The 14959-nt window shown below is 42.7% G+C and overlaps 2 protein-coding genes across 2 annotated transcripts; one reads left to right on the forward strand and one right to left on the reverse strand.

Annotated features, from left to right (window-relative positions):
• The first annotated feature begins 5683 nt into the window (after window positions 1–5683).
• Window positions 5684–9335, forward strand: LOC135619269 (binding partner of ACD11 1-like). The gene is made up of 5 exons (XM_065121130.1): window positions 5684–5819; window positions 7470–7573; window positions 7661–7736; window positions 8244–8327; window positions 8419–9335. The coding sequence occupies exons 1-5, from the start codon at window positions 5814–5816 to the stop codon at window positions 9043–9045; spliced, it is 897 nt and encodes a 298-aa protein (XP_064977202.1). The 5' UTR covers window positions 5684–5813; the 3' UTR covers window positions 9046–9335.
• Window positions 9336–9586: 251 nt separating this feature from the next.
• Window positions 9587–14058, reverse strand: LOC135619268 (oligopeptide transporter 4-like). The gene is made up of 6 exons (XM_065121129.1): window positions 13395–14058; window positions 13178–13275; window positions 11382–11954; window positions 10810–11062; window positions 10536–10718; window positions 9587–10445 (listed from the first exon to the last, which is right to left on the reverse strand). Exons 1-6 carry the CDS (start codon window positions 13914–13916, stop codon window positions 9834–9836), a joined length of 2241 nt encoding a protein of 746 aa, XP_064977201.1. The 5' UTR covers window positions 13917–14058; the 3' UTR covers window positions 9587–9833.
• Between the last annotated feature and the right edge of the window lie 901 nt (window positions 14059–14959).

A 14959-nucleotide genomic window follows, 5' to 3' on the forward strand; every position in this document is an offset into this window, starting at 1 on the left:
CTATATCTCTTACCATATCTGCATCTGTGTAACCTGTTAACACAGGTGGTCCACCTCCAAAGCTTAAACAAACCTTAGAGCTCCCTCTGAGATATCTAAAAATCCACTTCACTACTGCCCAGTGCTCTTTGACTGGATTTGCAAGAAATCTGCTAGTAACACCCACTGCATATGCGATGTCTGGCCTCGTACATACCATTACATACATTAAACTTCCAACTGCTGAAGCATAAGGAACCTTTTGCATTTTCTCCTTCTCCTCATCACTTGACAGACTCTGTTCTGAGCACAACTTGAAGTGACCTGCAAGAGGAGAACCAACTGGCTTAGCATTGCTCATACTAAATCTTTCCAATACCTTCTCGATGTATTTCTCCTGTGACAACCAAATCTTCTTGTTTTTCCTGTCACGGGAAATCTGCATGCCTAGTATTTGCTTTGTTGGCCCCATGTCCTTCATTGCAAAAGACTCACTCAGTTCCTTCTTCAACCTGTCAATTTTAGACATATCTTTCCCAAGAATAAGCATGTCATCAACATAAAGTAAGAGAATAATAAAATCCTCACCAAACCATTTGATGTATACACAATGATCTGAAGCCGTTCTTTTGTATCCATTTTCTGTCATAAATGAATCAAACTTTCTGTACCACTGTCTTGGAGCTTGCTTTAGCCCATACAAGCTCTTCTTCAACTTGTAGACAAAATTGTCTTTACCTTTGACTTTGAAGCCTTCTGGTTGCTCCATATAAATTTCCTCTTCCAAATCACCATGAAGGAAAGCTGTCTTCACATCTAACTGCTCAACCTCCAAGTCTTGGCTAGCAGCAATACCAAGAGCAACACGAATAGAAGACATTTTAACAACAGGAGAAAATATCTATTCAAAGTCAATACCTTTCTTTTGACCAAAGCCTTTCACAACCAATCTAGCTTTGTACTTTGGTTGAGAACAATATTCTTGAGTCTTCAACCTAAAAACCCACTTGTTCTTCAAGGCCTTCATTCCATTTGGTAGCAGCGCCAAATCATAAGTGTGGTTCTTCTGAAGAGCATCCATCTCTTCCTGTATAGCAACTAACCACTTCTCTTTCTGCTCACTCTCAACTGCTTCCTGGTAACTCTCTGGTTCATCTGCATTAGTAAGCATCACATACTCATTTGTAGAGTATCTTCTTGAAGGTTGACGTTGTCTAGAAGATCTTCTCAACTGAGGTTCTGCGGGAACTTGCTCTCCTACTTCTTCTTGCTCAACATGTCCTGCAGGTAAATCAACATCAGGCTCTACACTATTTTCCTGCACATCTCCCCTATCACCCTGATATACTGGAGGAATAACTGGGTCACAATCTGCTAATACTTCTGCAGAAGTCTTGGCTGGTGCATTCTTCTTCAAATCTTCAAAGGTTTGATCCTCAAAGAAGACCACATCTCTGCTCCTGAACACCTTCTGCTTTTCTGGATCCCAAAGCCTGTAACCAAACTGATCATGTGAGTAACCAAGAAAAATACATTCTTTAGACTTACCATCTAACTTGGACCTCTCATTGTCTGGAACATGTGTAAATGCACGACAACCAAACACTCTCAAATGCTTGTAGGAAACATCTTTCCCTGACCATACATGCTCTGCAACATCACCATCTAAGGCTGTACATGGTGATAAGTTGATCACATCAACTGCAGTCCTCAAAATCTCATCCCAAAATCTTCTGGGTAGTTTGGCCTGTGAAAGCATACATCTGATCTTTTCTATGATGGTGCGGTTCATCCTCTCTGCAATTGCATTATGCTGAGGTGTACCAGGAACTGTCATCTCATGTTGGATTCCATGTGACCTGCAATAGTCATTAAACAATCCCATATACTCACCACCATTATCTGATCTTATGCATTTCAATTTCCTTTCTGTCTCCCTTTCAACCCTAGCATGAAACTCTTTGAAGACATTAATAACCCGATCTTTGGTCTTAAAAGCATAAGCCCAAACTTTCCTGAAAAAATCATCTATAAAAGTGACAAAATAAAGTGCACAACTTATACCAAGAACATCAACAGATCCACCAGGAGTTTTTGTCCTCAAAGGACCACATACATCTGTATAAACACGGTCTAAGGCATGCATTTTTCTAGACAAAGCAGCACTAGCAAATGAAACTCTATGTTGTTTACCAGCCAAACAATCAATACAAGGGTTCAGATGTATACCTCTGAGATCTGGTAATACCTCTCTCTTGGAAAGAGCTTGCAGCCCCTTCTCTCTCATGTGTCCCAATCGCCTATGCCACAACTCTATACTGAAGTCTTTCTCTGTAGCATTTAACTGCTCACCATAAGCTTTAGCCTGCAACCTGTACAAAGTATGACATTTCTTTCCACTAGCTATAACAAGAGAACCCTTACTGAGCTTCCATTGCCCTCTGTGAAATCTGCTTTCATACTCTTCATCATCTAGTCTTCCAACTGAAATTAAATTCAGCCTCAAGTCAACCACATGCCTCACATCCTTAAGTACCAACTTGCAGCCAAGGTTGGTCTTTAAATGGATATCACCCATGCCAATGATGTCTGCTGTGCCATAGTTGCCCATCTTGACAACACCAAAGTTTCCAGACATGTATGTAGCAAAAAACTCTCTCCGAGGTGTAGCATGATAAGAAGCACCTGTGTCAATCACCCACTCAAGATCCTGACACACACAAGAAAAAATATCATCAGAAGGAGATAAAATCAAATAATCACCACTCTGCACTATAGCTGTAGTATTATCCTTTGACTCTGTAGACTCCACTTCTTTTCCCTTTTTCTTGTTCTTCTTAGGTTGCTTACATTAGTTCTTGTAATGTCCTTTCTCACCACAGTTATAGCAAATAATATCTTTTCTTGATCTTGACTTGCTCATACCCATACGTGAACTGCTTCTAGACTTTGACCTTCCTCTATTCTCTTAGATAAGTGCCTGTGAATCATTATGAGATGTTGCTGAATTCTTTCTTCTCAACTCCTCATTCAACAAATTGCTTGTTACTTGACTCATAGTGACAATACCATCTACCGCAGAATTACTAAGGGAAACCACCAATGTCTCCCAACTTTCTGGTAATGAATTGAGAAGTAACAATGCCTGCAACTCATTATCAAGAGACATTTTCATAGAGGATAACTGGTTAGTAATACTCTGTATTTCATTCAAATGCTCAGCAATAGAAGCACCCTCTCTATATTTTAGGTTCACAAGTTTTCTGATCAAAAAAGCTTTGTTGCCAACTGTTTTTCTTTCATAGAGACTTTCCAATTTTTTCCAAAGAGAATATGCAGAAATTTCGGTAGAAACATGGTGAAAGACACTATCATCGAGCCACTGTCTAATAAACCCAATTGTTTTTCGATCTAACCTCTTCCACTCATCATTTGTCATAGTTGTAGGTTTTGCACTATCCCCTTGCAAAGGTCCATACAAATCTTTGCAATACAAGATATCTTCCATTCTTGGTTTCCATATCATCCAATTATTTCCATTCAAACTAATCATGCGAGAAATATTACTGGCCTCCATGTTCAAATACAAAAATGAAATCACCAAAACCCCGCTCTGATACCAGTTGATGGGGATATAAACAGGAATAACCTTTGTATAGGAACAAATACTAGAAGACCAAAATACGCAGCGGAATAAAATGGAAACACAATCAAACAGAACACCAAGATATACGTGGAAAACCCCTTTAATGTGAAGGGTAAAAACCACGGGGCAAACTAGAGATAATCCACTATGAGAATAATGAATATACAAATCTCAATCTCTTGCCCAAAACCCTAGCAACAACCATAAGAGAATAACTAGGATATAAGGATCACGTCACTGCCCACAATATCTAAAACCTCCCAAGTAATCACAGCAAGAGCCTACTGTAGATTTGATCTAACTTGAGATGATAACACTGCTAGATGATTGAGAACAGTCTCTCTGCATTGTCCTTGTCTTCTTCCCTTTCTTTCTCTTCCTTTTCTGCCTTGTTCTCCTTCTTCTCTTTGGAATCTCGTGGCTACCAAGATCTGCCTTGTTGCTGCCTTTTTATAGCTTTAATCTGCATCTAAAACGCAGCCACCACACCCCCTTAATCTTAATTAGGGTTAGGTTAAGAAGGGGTGTGGGCTGTGGGCTGATAAAGCCCACATGGGCTGAATATGGGCCAACAGCCCAACAAGAAACCCATACATAAAGATATCAATGAGACAGGACGAGAGCAAGAAATGCTTCCACCATCTTATTTCGCCTTCTCATCTTCATCTTCATCTCATTCATCATTTAAATAGGACTAAGTGGGGATGAAGAATCCTCGTTGACAACGAAAAACCTACAAATAGGGATATGAATGAGGTGGGACGGGGAGAATGAGTGCATCTCTATCCATATTTAGATGAGACAAGGGTGGAGATGAAAAATCCCCATAAAGGTAGGGAATCCATGGATTTTCCAAATCATCATAATATATCCATTTCTATTTAAAAATAAAATTATTATCAAAATTAATTATAAATACAAAAATTTATAAAATTAAAACATAATATTGGTTTAGTGATTAATGTTAGAATGTTGAAATTAAATGTATTGGATTCATTTTTTATATATATTTTTAATAATATTATTAAATATATATTATATAATAATATAAATAATACGGGGATGGATAGTCTAACATGTGCTTCACACCGCCCGCCCCCACCCCCCCAACGAGGGGTGGGAGCCACAAAGTATATGTACTCTATGCGTAATTGACATTTAAAATCAATAAGTTTTTCATATTCTTCTAATTAATGTATTTAATTTGAAAAATAAACTTATAATCAAAATTAATTAACAATACAAAAATTTATAAATAATAATGATATTTTACCTATCATAACAATATTCAAATACAAATATCCAAATATAAAAAAAAACAAATAAATATATAGATTAATAATTTTCTTTATTAATCTTATTTTTTAAAATTTCATGCTCACATGTATGTGCAAAATGAATCCTACGTAAAAATGGAAATATATAAAATACCTAGCAATAAAAATTTAAAAAATATTATTAAAACTAAAATATATATTAATTATATCACAATCATCTTTATCCTTTTAAGGATGTGTCTATTAAATATTAATTAATTACATAAATAAGAATTAATATTAAATAAATAGAAGTTCAATTATTTTCACTCAAATTAAAATTCATATGGTGCATTTCATCACATAACCAATCTTGATGAAATATTTTATTTATTATTGTATTATTATTATTATTATTATTATTATTATTATTATTATATATATATGTATATATATATATATACAATGTTGAAATTATAGATATTAAGTTTAATTCTCAAATATAAATATATAAATATAAATATATAAAAATATATATATATATATATAATTAATAAATATATATAATTTATATATGATATGATAACATAAACGAGACCGGATGGAGAGTGGTCTGGTCCTCCGGTTGTCATCCCCGCTAATTATCCGACCCTCACACCACATTAAAAATATATATAGGAAAACGAAAGAAAATTATTTTTGACGTAGTGCCGCACACGTCGTGCCACGTCCATCGCGCCCGCGGCGCGTAATGGACGGATGCGGTTAACGGCGGCCTTCCGTTACACCCTTCCCAATCGAACCGCCTATAAAGTGCTCCTCCCTCTCCTCCGACTCACGCCTGCCGCTTTCCTCGTTCGTCTTCATCTCTTCCTTCGATCTCTCCCTCCTCTGTTCTTCTCGTCCTCGTTCGCGTCGCCTGATCGGTAGCCATGACGGTGAGTTCTGCATTCGAATCTTCCCCGATCGTCTGTTTGAAGAACCGTGTGTTTTATCCCAATGGTTTGATTCTTTTTGGTTGCAAATATATGGTTAGGGTTTCTGTCTTATTAGAATCTGATCAGATTGAGGTAGAATTTTATTTTCTTTCTCTCTTCCATCATTCTTTGGATCATTGGAGATTGACGCCATCAATTAGGATTATCGAGCACTTTATGGCTATAGGAATCGTACAAGTTGAGCTATTCTATTGAGATCGTGCGTTGTAGTTTGGCATTGGAATGATTGCTCCACTTCTCCGAAATTGACATCTTTGATCTGTAGATCATTTTTATGATTCTTTAAGCATTTAACCCAAAAGGAATTTGTAGTTTTTTTGGTCATATATCGATGCCGTCTTATAACCGTGCGTTTACCGCGGTATGCTAAGATCCGAGACACATTTCTGATCGCCGGTGTCTAATCTTGTTTCAAGTCACACCATCTTTGCGTGCCGGGTTCGTGGGCGTTCCATTTGTTGATGATGGATAACAATAGGTTGTTATTATGGATTTGTTGGATTAGTTTTCCCCTTTGCATGAACTTTCATGAATGAATTGAATGGCTATCAACTTTTCTGTTTTCCAGATTCTTTGTGTAACACCGATGACAACGTCTCCCCTCCCCGCACGAGATTGTATTCGTGATACACGATTGTTAGAGCTGATGAGGTGTCAAAAAGATGTCTGTGTAATGTGATAACAGAACATGCGATCTTCCCTTTTACTCTCTTAAGCAGAGTAGCTTACATTAGCTCCTTCAAGTTTGTTGTTTCTTCTACAACATCCTCTAATCTACCTCCTCGTTAACCCTACTTATGGAGCTAATGGTGTCTTTTAACTGCATTTGACCCATGATTTGTCTCCTAAACCTACCATGTATCCACCAATTCTCCAGATGTAGATACTAACTTCTCTATCTTATGATCAGTCTTATCGGTAGGTTGTTTAAACGTTTAAAGTAGTGTTGTTACATTCTCCTCTTGCCTCTCTTCTCTAATCCTTTTGTTCCCCTCCCACTTTCCATGCTTTTGGTCTAGCATAATATCATATATCTGTTGCTGTTTTCTCTTATTAACAAAAAGAATAGTTGCTACGATCTTTTGGTCAACTAGGTTACAAAGGAGGAATCTTATCATTGCACTAAGGTCCCTTCTCATATACCATCTCTGCTTATTATTATTGTATGAAAATATTGATCGAAGTATAATTTGAAAGGCATGCACCTTCTGATTTTACCTCAAACGAGTAGAAGAAGCACAAGTCGACTTCCAAGAACAAATTTTTTTTGGCATTTTCCTGGCCAATCTAATGAGTTTTGTTGATTTTGCTATGTTTGTCTGTCTGTCTGTCTGTTAATAGCTTCTTGACTAGCTGAAAACCAGAAAATGCCTGATCTTGCTACGCGCAGTAGGTGATCTTTGTTCTGAAATGTTTTGATTTGTGAAAATTTGCTGGATAGCCTTTTTTTAAAACTATTCTGCTTCTTTGACTCTAAAGCATTGCAACTTAGACCATCGAGGTTCTTCTTTCGATGCTATGTTCTTGGTATGTCATTTGATCATCGGTGAGAAAATAGTCCTGATCAGAGAGTAATTATTGCTTCTGCAGGTAAGTACGGTAAAGATTAGCAATGTCTCCCGCGGTGCATCAGTGCAAGATATAAAGGAATTCTTTTCATTTTCTGGTGACATCGTGTACATCGAAGTGCAAAGGTCTGTACTCACACATAATGTCCGTCATTTATGCACCTTTCTTTCTGATGCATATGCAATTGCTACGCTTCCGTTCCCTTTCTGCAGTGTAGATGAGTCATCTCAGGTTGCCTACGTCACATTTAAAGATTCACAAGGAGCGGAGACTGCGCTTCTTCTTACGGTACGTTTGGTATCTCCACATAGGTTACTCGGTTAAAAAAAAGAAAAAAGAATTTATTTGTAAATGATGGTGAATCTGGTTTTTCATTTATTGATCTCTCTGATAAGTAGATGAGATTTCCCTAACTGTTTAGGGAAATTTCAGGGAAATCTCTGAGATTTCCCTAACTGTTTGAGAGGATTTTCCTCAACAGAGTAAAGAGATTTCCTCGAACAATTAGAGAAATCTCATCTACTTATCACTCTCTGCCTTGGTGCTGAATTTCAATTCAGTTCGTGGTGCTTTATGAATAGCAGTTTCCATTAGAATCATGGTCATGGTCATGATCGCGCAAGGACATAACTCTTGTTTACAAAGATTTGGAATTGTGAAGTACTAGTTTTTTTTTTTTTGCCTAGGAAAGGAAATGTTGTTATTAGTCATCTTACTTGGGAGGATAAAATTACAGAGCTTTGTTCTTGGTTTTTCGTTTTGATCTTCTAAATTGGTTTTCATTTCAAAGTGCAGGGTGCAAAAATATGTGATCTAGTCATCGACATCACACCCGCCGTGGATTACCAACTCCCAGCTACCGTCTTAATTCCTCCTGCAGTACACTACGCCCTCTCTTTTCTTCTTCTTCTTCTTCTTTAATTTATACAAACTACTCGTAACATTCTTTTTCTGATGATCGCTTGAATAGTCGAACGATGGCGATGAGGGTGCCGGCGGCATCGGATCTGCTGTTCGGAAGGCGGAGAATGTTGTCACCACTATGCTGGCCAAGGGATTCGTCCTGGGGAAGGATGCACTGAACAAGGCAAAGTCTTTCGATGAGAAGCACCAGTTGACATCCACAGCTTCAGCCAAAGTCTCGGATCTGGACAAAAGGATGGGGCTAAGCGAGAAAATAAGCATGGGCACTGCTGCCGTCAACGAGAAGGTGATGGAAATGGATCAGAAATATCAGGTGTCGGAGAAGACGAGATCAGCCATTGCAGCTGCGGAGCAGAAGGTTAGCACTGCCGGTGCGGCCATCATGAAGAACAGGTATGTGTTCACCGGGGCAGCATGGGTGACGGGGGCCTTCGGTAAGGTTGCCAGGGTTGCTAGTGATGTTGGAACCAAGGCAATGGATAAGGCTGCGACGGAGCAGGAACGGCGCAAAGTTGAGGAGCAGTTGGCCAAGGGTCACGACGAATCGGGGGATCCCAAAGATTCGACCACATCTTCGAAAGATTCAACAACTTCAGACGATTCACCGACTTCAAAAGATTCACCAACCAAGCATCAGGACAAACCCGAACCTGCCCAAGGGACGATCCTATGATTTCTTTTCTATGCCTGCCAGTCTGCCAGCCTGCTGCCGTGTATAGCGTGTGTGTGTGTGTGTGTGTGGGGTATTATTATTCATGGTTTCTAATCATAAAACGTGTAATGAGAGACTTGACGATGGAGTTGAAGGATGTTAATACAATCCTCGAGAACATCTAAAAACCTACCCTTCCATGCTTACGCTCCAATTGCGTCAGAGTAAGATGCATAATCTTTAAGAATGGAGCAGGCCATAGTTTGCACATGCAAGCTAGATATATCTAATTCTTTGGTGCATTCCATGTCATTTACATCGGACGTTTACATGCATATACGGCATTTTAGATGTTGTATTCTCTATTTACACATTTGATTTCGATATGATCTTGAGGTGGGCTCCTATTGTGTTTGCTGGCGTAACTTGTCACATCAGACCGCCTAAAGAGGGAGAGTGCTGCCACAGAGGCGGAAGAAAGAGGCGTCGCGTCGTAGATGCAAGGTCGGCGAACACCGTCTGGATGTCTGATAGATAGCAGGAAGTAATAATAGTGAACGAGTGAAAAAAGCATTTTTTACGCCAAAATAAAATGGAATGGTGTCGAATGATAAAGCCAAGAATTAAAACTACAAAAAAAGAAAAAACATGACTGCTGCTAGGCTACGCCCACCCCGTTATTCTGATATATCTCTAGATCTCGGCAGGAATAGCAACACAAACACCTAATTGAAATTTCAGCTGAAACACCACCACCACCACACGTCCGAAAAATAAGCTAGGCTAGGGCGAGTCAAAGTCGACTAGACTCAGAAGACCGGACAGCCGTCCACTTGCACCCCTTTGGCTGTCGGACACGTGGCGAGCGGGCAGTGCTCATCAGTTCCCCACCAGTCGATGCTCGTGTTCTCCATGTTGAGCGCGAAGTATAGCAGGACGCCCATGAAGGCGACTCCCGCGTCCATGGCCGCCGACAGAATGTAGTTGAACCGCTCCCACCACTTCTTCCGGCGGCGGTACACCGCGTAGTTGAAGACGGTGCCCACCACGACCCACGCCGTGAAGTTGATGGGGCTGGCCGGGGGCATAATCCCCGTCGCCCCCAGCAGCACCGGGAGGTTGACCAAGGGGATCCACGACCGAGCCGGGAACGCCCTGTGCAGGCCCCACACCAGCACGGGACCGATGGCGCCGCCCAGGAAGAACCAGTTGAGGGATCCGTAGTTTCCCAGCGGCCCAAAGATGCGCCTGGGCCCCACCAATCCCCAGATGACCGAGGCGTCGAAGAAGACCCGGTCGCCCGGGCACGTCCAGGGGCTGTTCGGGGGCAGCCGAGCTCGCTCGCATATGTTATCGATGGATCCCAGCATCCAGTGCGCCACGGTGATGTTGATGGTTCCGGCGATGATGGTGCCTATCAGCTGTCACAGAATTGGCTCAGCGGACGATGACGAGTTGCATGTGACACGCGGTGTCAGTAACGAATTCACGAGTCGAGTGGTACTCCTTACCTGAACCAGGAACATGGATCTGGGTGGGATCTTCATGTAATGGCCAAGCTTAAAATCCGCCAGGAAGGACACGGCCTGGGCCATGCTCATGTAACCATACACTTTGAAGCAGACATTGGAGATGGGCTTCCCCGGTTGCAGTAGACCCATCATGTATTCGGTGATGATGTTGAGGCCCGGAGTCTTTTTCCCATCCGTCCAAAGCAGCAGCAATACCGGTTCAGATACAGTAGCGAAAAAAAAGAAAGGAAGAGATGCAAAAAAATATTGTTACCTGGTTGGTGGTGGCGGTAATGATGCTGATGGGGAGGGTGAAGATGAAGGCAAGAGCGCAGGCGAAAAAGAGCCCCCAGACTGGCAGCTGAACTTGATCTTTGAGCACCGTGCAGAGCACCACCGACACCGCCACGGTCAGTAGGAGCAGAGAGTAGAACCACCAGCCGGGGATGTCCGCGTACTTGTGCATCAAGCGCGTGTGGATGTCTGGCTTCCCTTTATAGGAAGCACGGTACCGATCGTGGATCTCCCTGCACCATGTGACAATTACATAATAGTTTGATTTGATTCTTCTCGAACCATTCTATCTCAAATGCAATTCTCAGAGAAACGACCGCCGATTATAGGTATGTAGATATTGTCAATAAAACATTCTCCGAGTGTACTCTGTTGAAAGTTTGCCTTTATGCTACCATTCGTTTGCAAGGAAAATAAATGGACCGATTTGATGTAGTAATTTTGCACGCTAGAAGATGATCTAGAGCAACAACAAGGAAGCCGTAAATTAAGTTTCAGTTTAGTAAGAAAGAGAGAGAGAGACAGAGAGAGAGATGCAAACGAGGAACATACCTGCCGTAGAAGAACATAACATGGGTGAACGTAGCTGCGATGGCAGCAAATCCGAAACCATAGCTTAGAGCAAAGAACATGCTCAAATTGATCCTTCCTTGCTTCTCATAAGCTGCCATGTCGATCTCGAACCGATCGTTCACGATGGCAGTGATATTGTACTTTCGGCCAGTCGCAGCGAACAGCTCCGAGGAGAAGATGGGAAAAGTCTTGGCATCGAACGAGTTGAGACCCCAATAGGCCACGGGTATGACGATGTATACGAAGATGACGAAGCCGATGAAGACGTTGACGATGGCGAAGAAAGGGGACACCAGCGGGCTGCCGAGGAAGGAAACGGCGGTGGACCAGTCGAGGGTGAAGGCGCCGATGGCCAACCCATTCAGGCCGGACCCGAGCTGCTGGGCCGTGACAGACTTGGAGAACAACCAGCAGACCCACGACATGCTGGTGATGGTCGGGAAGAAGTACCCTGGCACCGTGTACCAGCAGAAGCTGCAGATGAGCACGATGACGAAGAACTTGGCTCTCGAAATGCGGCGAATTCGGCCGTCTTCTTTCTCATGCAACGCTCTGCGATCAGTAGAAAGCTCGCTTTTAAATTTGCAATTTATAATAACGAAAACTAGGGTGGCCTTTTGTATTTACCCCCCAAGAATTTTTTTTTCCTTATCTGATGTGGCTGTAGCTCTCCTAGAGACATAGATAAGATGAAAAGAAGCGTTTGAGGTAGGGATCATAACGAGGAGTTAATTCAAAGGATCCATCTATGAATTCATAGATGTAACCAGAAAAGCCAATCCGAATCAATGTAACCGATTTGGTTAGTTTGATTTTTTTTCTTCTTAATAATCGATTCAATTCTGTTCCAAAAATTCTTAATTTCAACTAGGAAAATAAGGTATCATTTAAAACTATCATAAATCATGGTACATGATTCAAATGTGTATCTATATGAATGAGGTGTTTTCGGTTGAAATTATACGTGTGCATATCGATCAAATAATACCTAAAGCTTTGATTCTTTCTTGTGGGCTTATGGCTTATGATCGTTAGGTTCCATTTTAATTTGTATCAACGGCGGATCATCAGTTCTGCTCGGCCTACGAGACAGCAACAGATATACTAGGGGATAAGAAAGATGTTACTGGAATTAAAAAAAAAAAAAAAGGCATCCGTAACAAACTTGACATTCAAAACCGTTCATCTCATTTTTCCTTCTTACGGATGTTACGGAAACAACGGGATCTCCATCCGCGTCACATCGGTGGCTGCGGTGTTACGTCACCGGTGTCACGTGAACGGAGGTGCACAATACGCGAGGCCGCGTAGGATTTAAGGAAAAGGGAAGAATGCGGGAGTCACCGATGAAGAAGCGTGATCGCAACCGATCATTCAAAAAAGCAAGAGCAACATGGTCGGTGGATTTGACATGGGAGGGTCCAGATTCCTATCACATGCCCGACGGAGATGTGGCGTAGAAATGCGGATCCTCGGCACCGGTGGAGTCGAAAAATAAACTAATGGCAGATCAAGGATTAGAATGGTGAAGATGGAAGTTCCCAAGGCAAGAGGAGGTTGAGTTGGATGGAACAATGGCGTGTCTTGTACTTGGTATTCCGGGGTAAAATGGAAACACGGTGAATGACGAGACGGATTCGGCTGTGCAACAGAGGGATCATTCGGAGGAATCGAAATAGAATGCAGTAAGCGAGCTAGCGAGCGAGCGAGCATCAGGGCGAGTTGAAGGAAGGATCGAATAGCAAAGCGAAGGAAGAAGGTAGAAGAACAATTACCGGAAGAGCGAGACCTGCACGAGCGTGCTGGGCCACCACATGTGCGCCGGCTCCACCACGTACCGCCTCATCAGCCCCGCCCATCCGTACCCCAACACCTGCGCAACGCACGCAAACACAACCCATGAGTCGATTCGAATTGATCGGTTCACCGAACCCATTCCAATTCTAGAACGAATCAAATGAAGAGGAGGACATCATCGCATCGACGCTGAACCTGGGTGGTGATGATGAGCAGCCAGCCGGCGATTAAGCTGATACTCCGCTTGTAGAAGGCCCTGATGATGTTGACGATGCCGACGGCGTAGGCGGAGCCGTTGCCGAAGGCGCACCCGGCGTTGGCGAAGATGGAGATGAGAACGTGCTCCTTCATGTTGAAGGGCCCCGGGTTGAGGGAGAACTCCCGCTGCCCCAGCCCCGGCAGCCGGAACCTCCACGTGGGTAGCACCCGGGCCAGAAAGTGGCCCAGCGGCAGCGACGCCACCTGCACGGTGATCTGCGTGATCACCAGCGGCTCGCTGCGGTACGAGAAGAACTGGTTGAGGAACGACATCAGGCAGACGGACGCCAGCCCCAGGAACCACATTCGGAACGTCCACACCGGCAGCGTCGGGTCGTCCGTGTTCGTCACCGTCAGCCGCACCTGCTCGATCGGCGAGAACTCCTCATCCTCTTCCTCCTTCTCGGACGCCTCTTCGATCTCCATCGCTCCAGCCGTTCCTCTACCACCGCCACCCATCGTCTTGTTGCAAATGGGCTTTGGCGGTTTACTCTTCTGGGCGAAGACGAGGGATAAGAAGAAGAGGGAGGGAGGGGTATTTGTTTTGTTTGTTACTCACATTCGCTGGCGGTGGAGAAGAATTGGGGGGACTCTGTGACTGCGAACAAATATAGACACTTGCTGGTGCAGCAGAGTCCGGCCTAAAAAATAATAGATAAAAAGTGAGCAGGAATCTCAGTCTGTCATCCTTTAAAAAAAAAAGAAAAAAGAAAAAAAAAGAGAGAGGCAATTTTCACATTTAATCCTCCAAAAAATCATTTAATCTCTGTTACTCGGCTGAAGCGGATTCACCGATGAGAACCGAGGAGTGTGGGTGTGGTGGACCACGCACTTTTGGCTAAAGGTATTTTGGCAGCATTATCGATTGGACAGCGGCCTCGGTGGGGGTCCCTCCTTGATTAATTTTGGTATACTTGTTGTTTGGAAAATGGCAATGCAAGCTTCGTAACAGCAGTGACAAAGGTTTGTTTATAATAATACTTGGTCACAGCATGTTCGCTAGTTTGCCTATCGATTGACGATATGGATTGTTCCTTCACGATCAAGAGCACTTCAATCATGAAACGCTCAATTGGGTTCGGAGACACCCAGAGACGAAGTAGCGTGCGCGCTGTATTCATTCTTCTTCCTTTGGTGCACCGCTCGCCCTTGCATCCCAATCTCATCGTGTGCGGTAACATGTTTGAGGTTTGTTTTCCATCCAAGTTATTGGTGATCGTAGAACAAGAAGCTGCGCCATGGAGTCGGAAAACTTTTAACCCACCCTGTTGTTGTCAGAGACATATTTTGGTGGAGCTTAATCTGTCCTGCCCATCCGGCATACATCGACCTGTCAAACCGTTACGCTCCAGCCCAAGCTGATGAGGAACGCCGTCGTGTTGCTCTCTCCAGTAGCTTTTTTGTGGAGTAGCTGTCTCTGCTCCCATGCTCTCTTCTCTTTGTTATGCGTGGTTCGATCAATACTTTTGCTGTTTGTTCTCTAGAAAGCTAAACCATACATC

The sequence above is a fragment of the Musa acuminata genome, chromosome BXJ2-8, assembly GCF_036884655.1.
Source record: "Musa acuminata AAA Group cultivar baxijiao chromosome BXJ2-8, Cavendish_Baxijiao_AAA, whole genome shotgun sequence".
Lineage (NCBI taxonomy): Eukaryota > Viridiplantae > Streptophyta > Magnoliopsida > Zingiberales > Musaceae > Musa > Musa acuminata.

Excerpts from the sequence above, each read along its gene's own strand:
- LOC135619269 (XM_065121130.1), top strand. Across the intron at positions 7,737-8,243 it reads AGACTGCGCTTCTTCTTACG|GGTGCAAAAATATGTGATCT; the intron begins GTACGTTTGGTA and ends TTCAAAGTGCAG. Across the intron at positions 8,328-8,418 it reads CCGTCTTAATTCCTCCTGCA|TCGAACGATGGCGATGAGGG; the intron begins GTACACTACGCC and ends TCGCTTGAATAG.
- LOC135619268 (XM_065121129.1), bottom strand. The coding sequence starts at position 13,916 with ATGGGTGGCGGTGGTAGAGGAACGGCTGGAGCGATGGAGATCGAAGAG. Across the intron at positions 13,276-13,394 it reads TGCTCATCATCACCACCCAG|GTGTTGGGGTACGGATGGGC; the intron begins GTTCAGCGTCGA and ends TGCGTTGCGCAG. Across the intron at positions 10,719-10,809 it reads TTACCGCCACCACCAACCAG|ACTCCGGGCCTCAACATCAT; the intron begins GTAACAATATTT and ends GATGGGAAAAAG.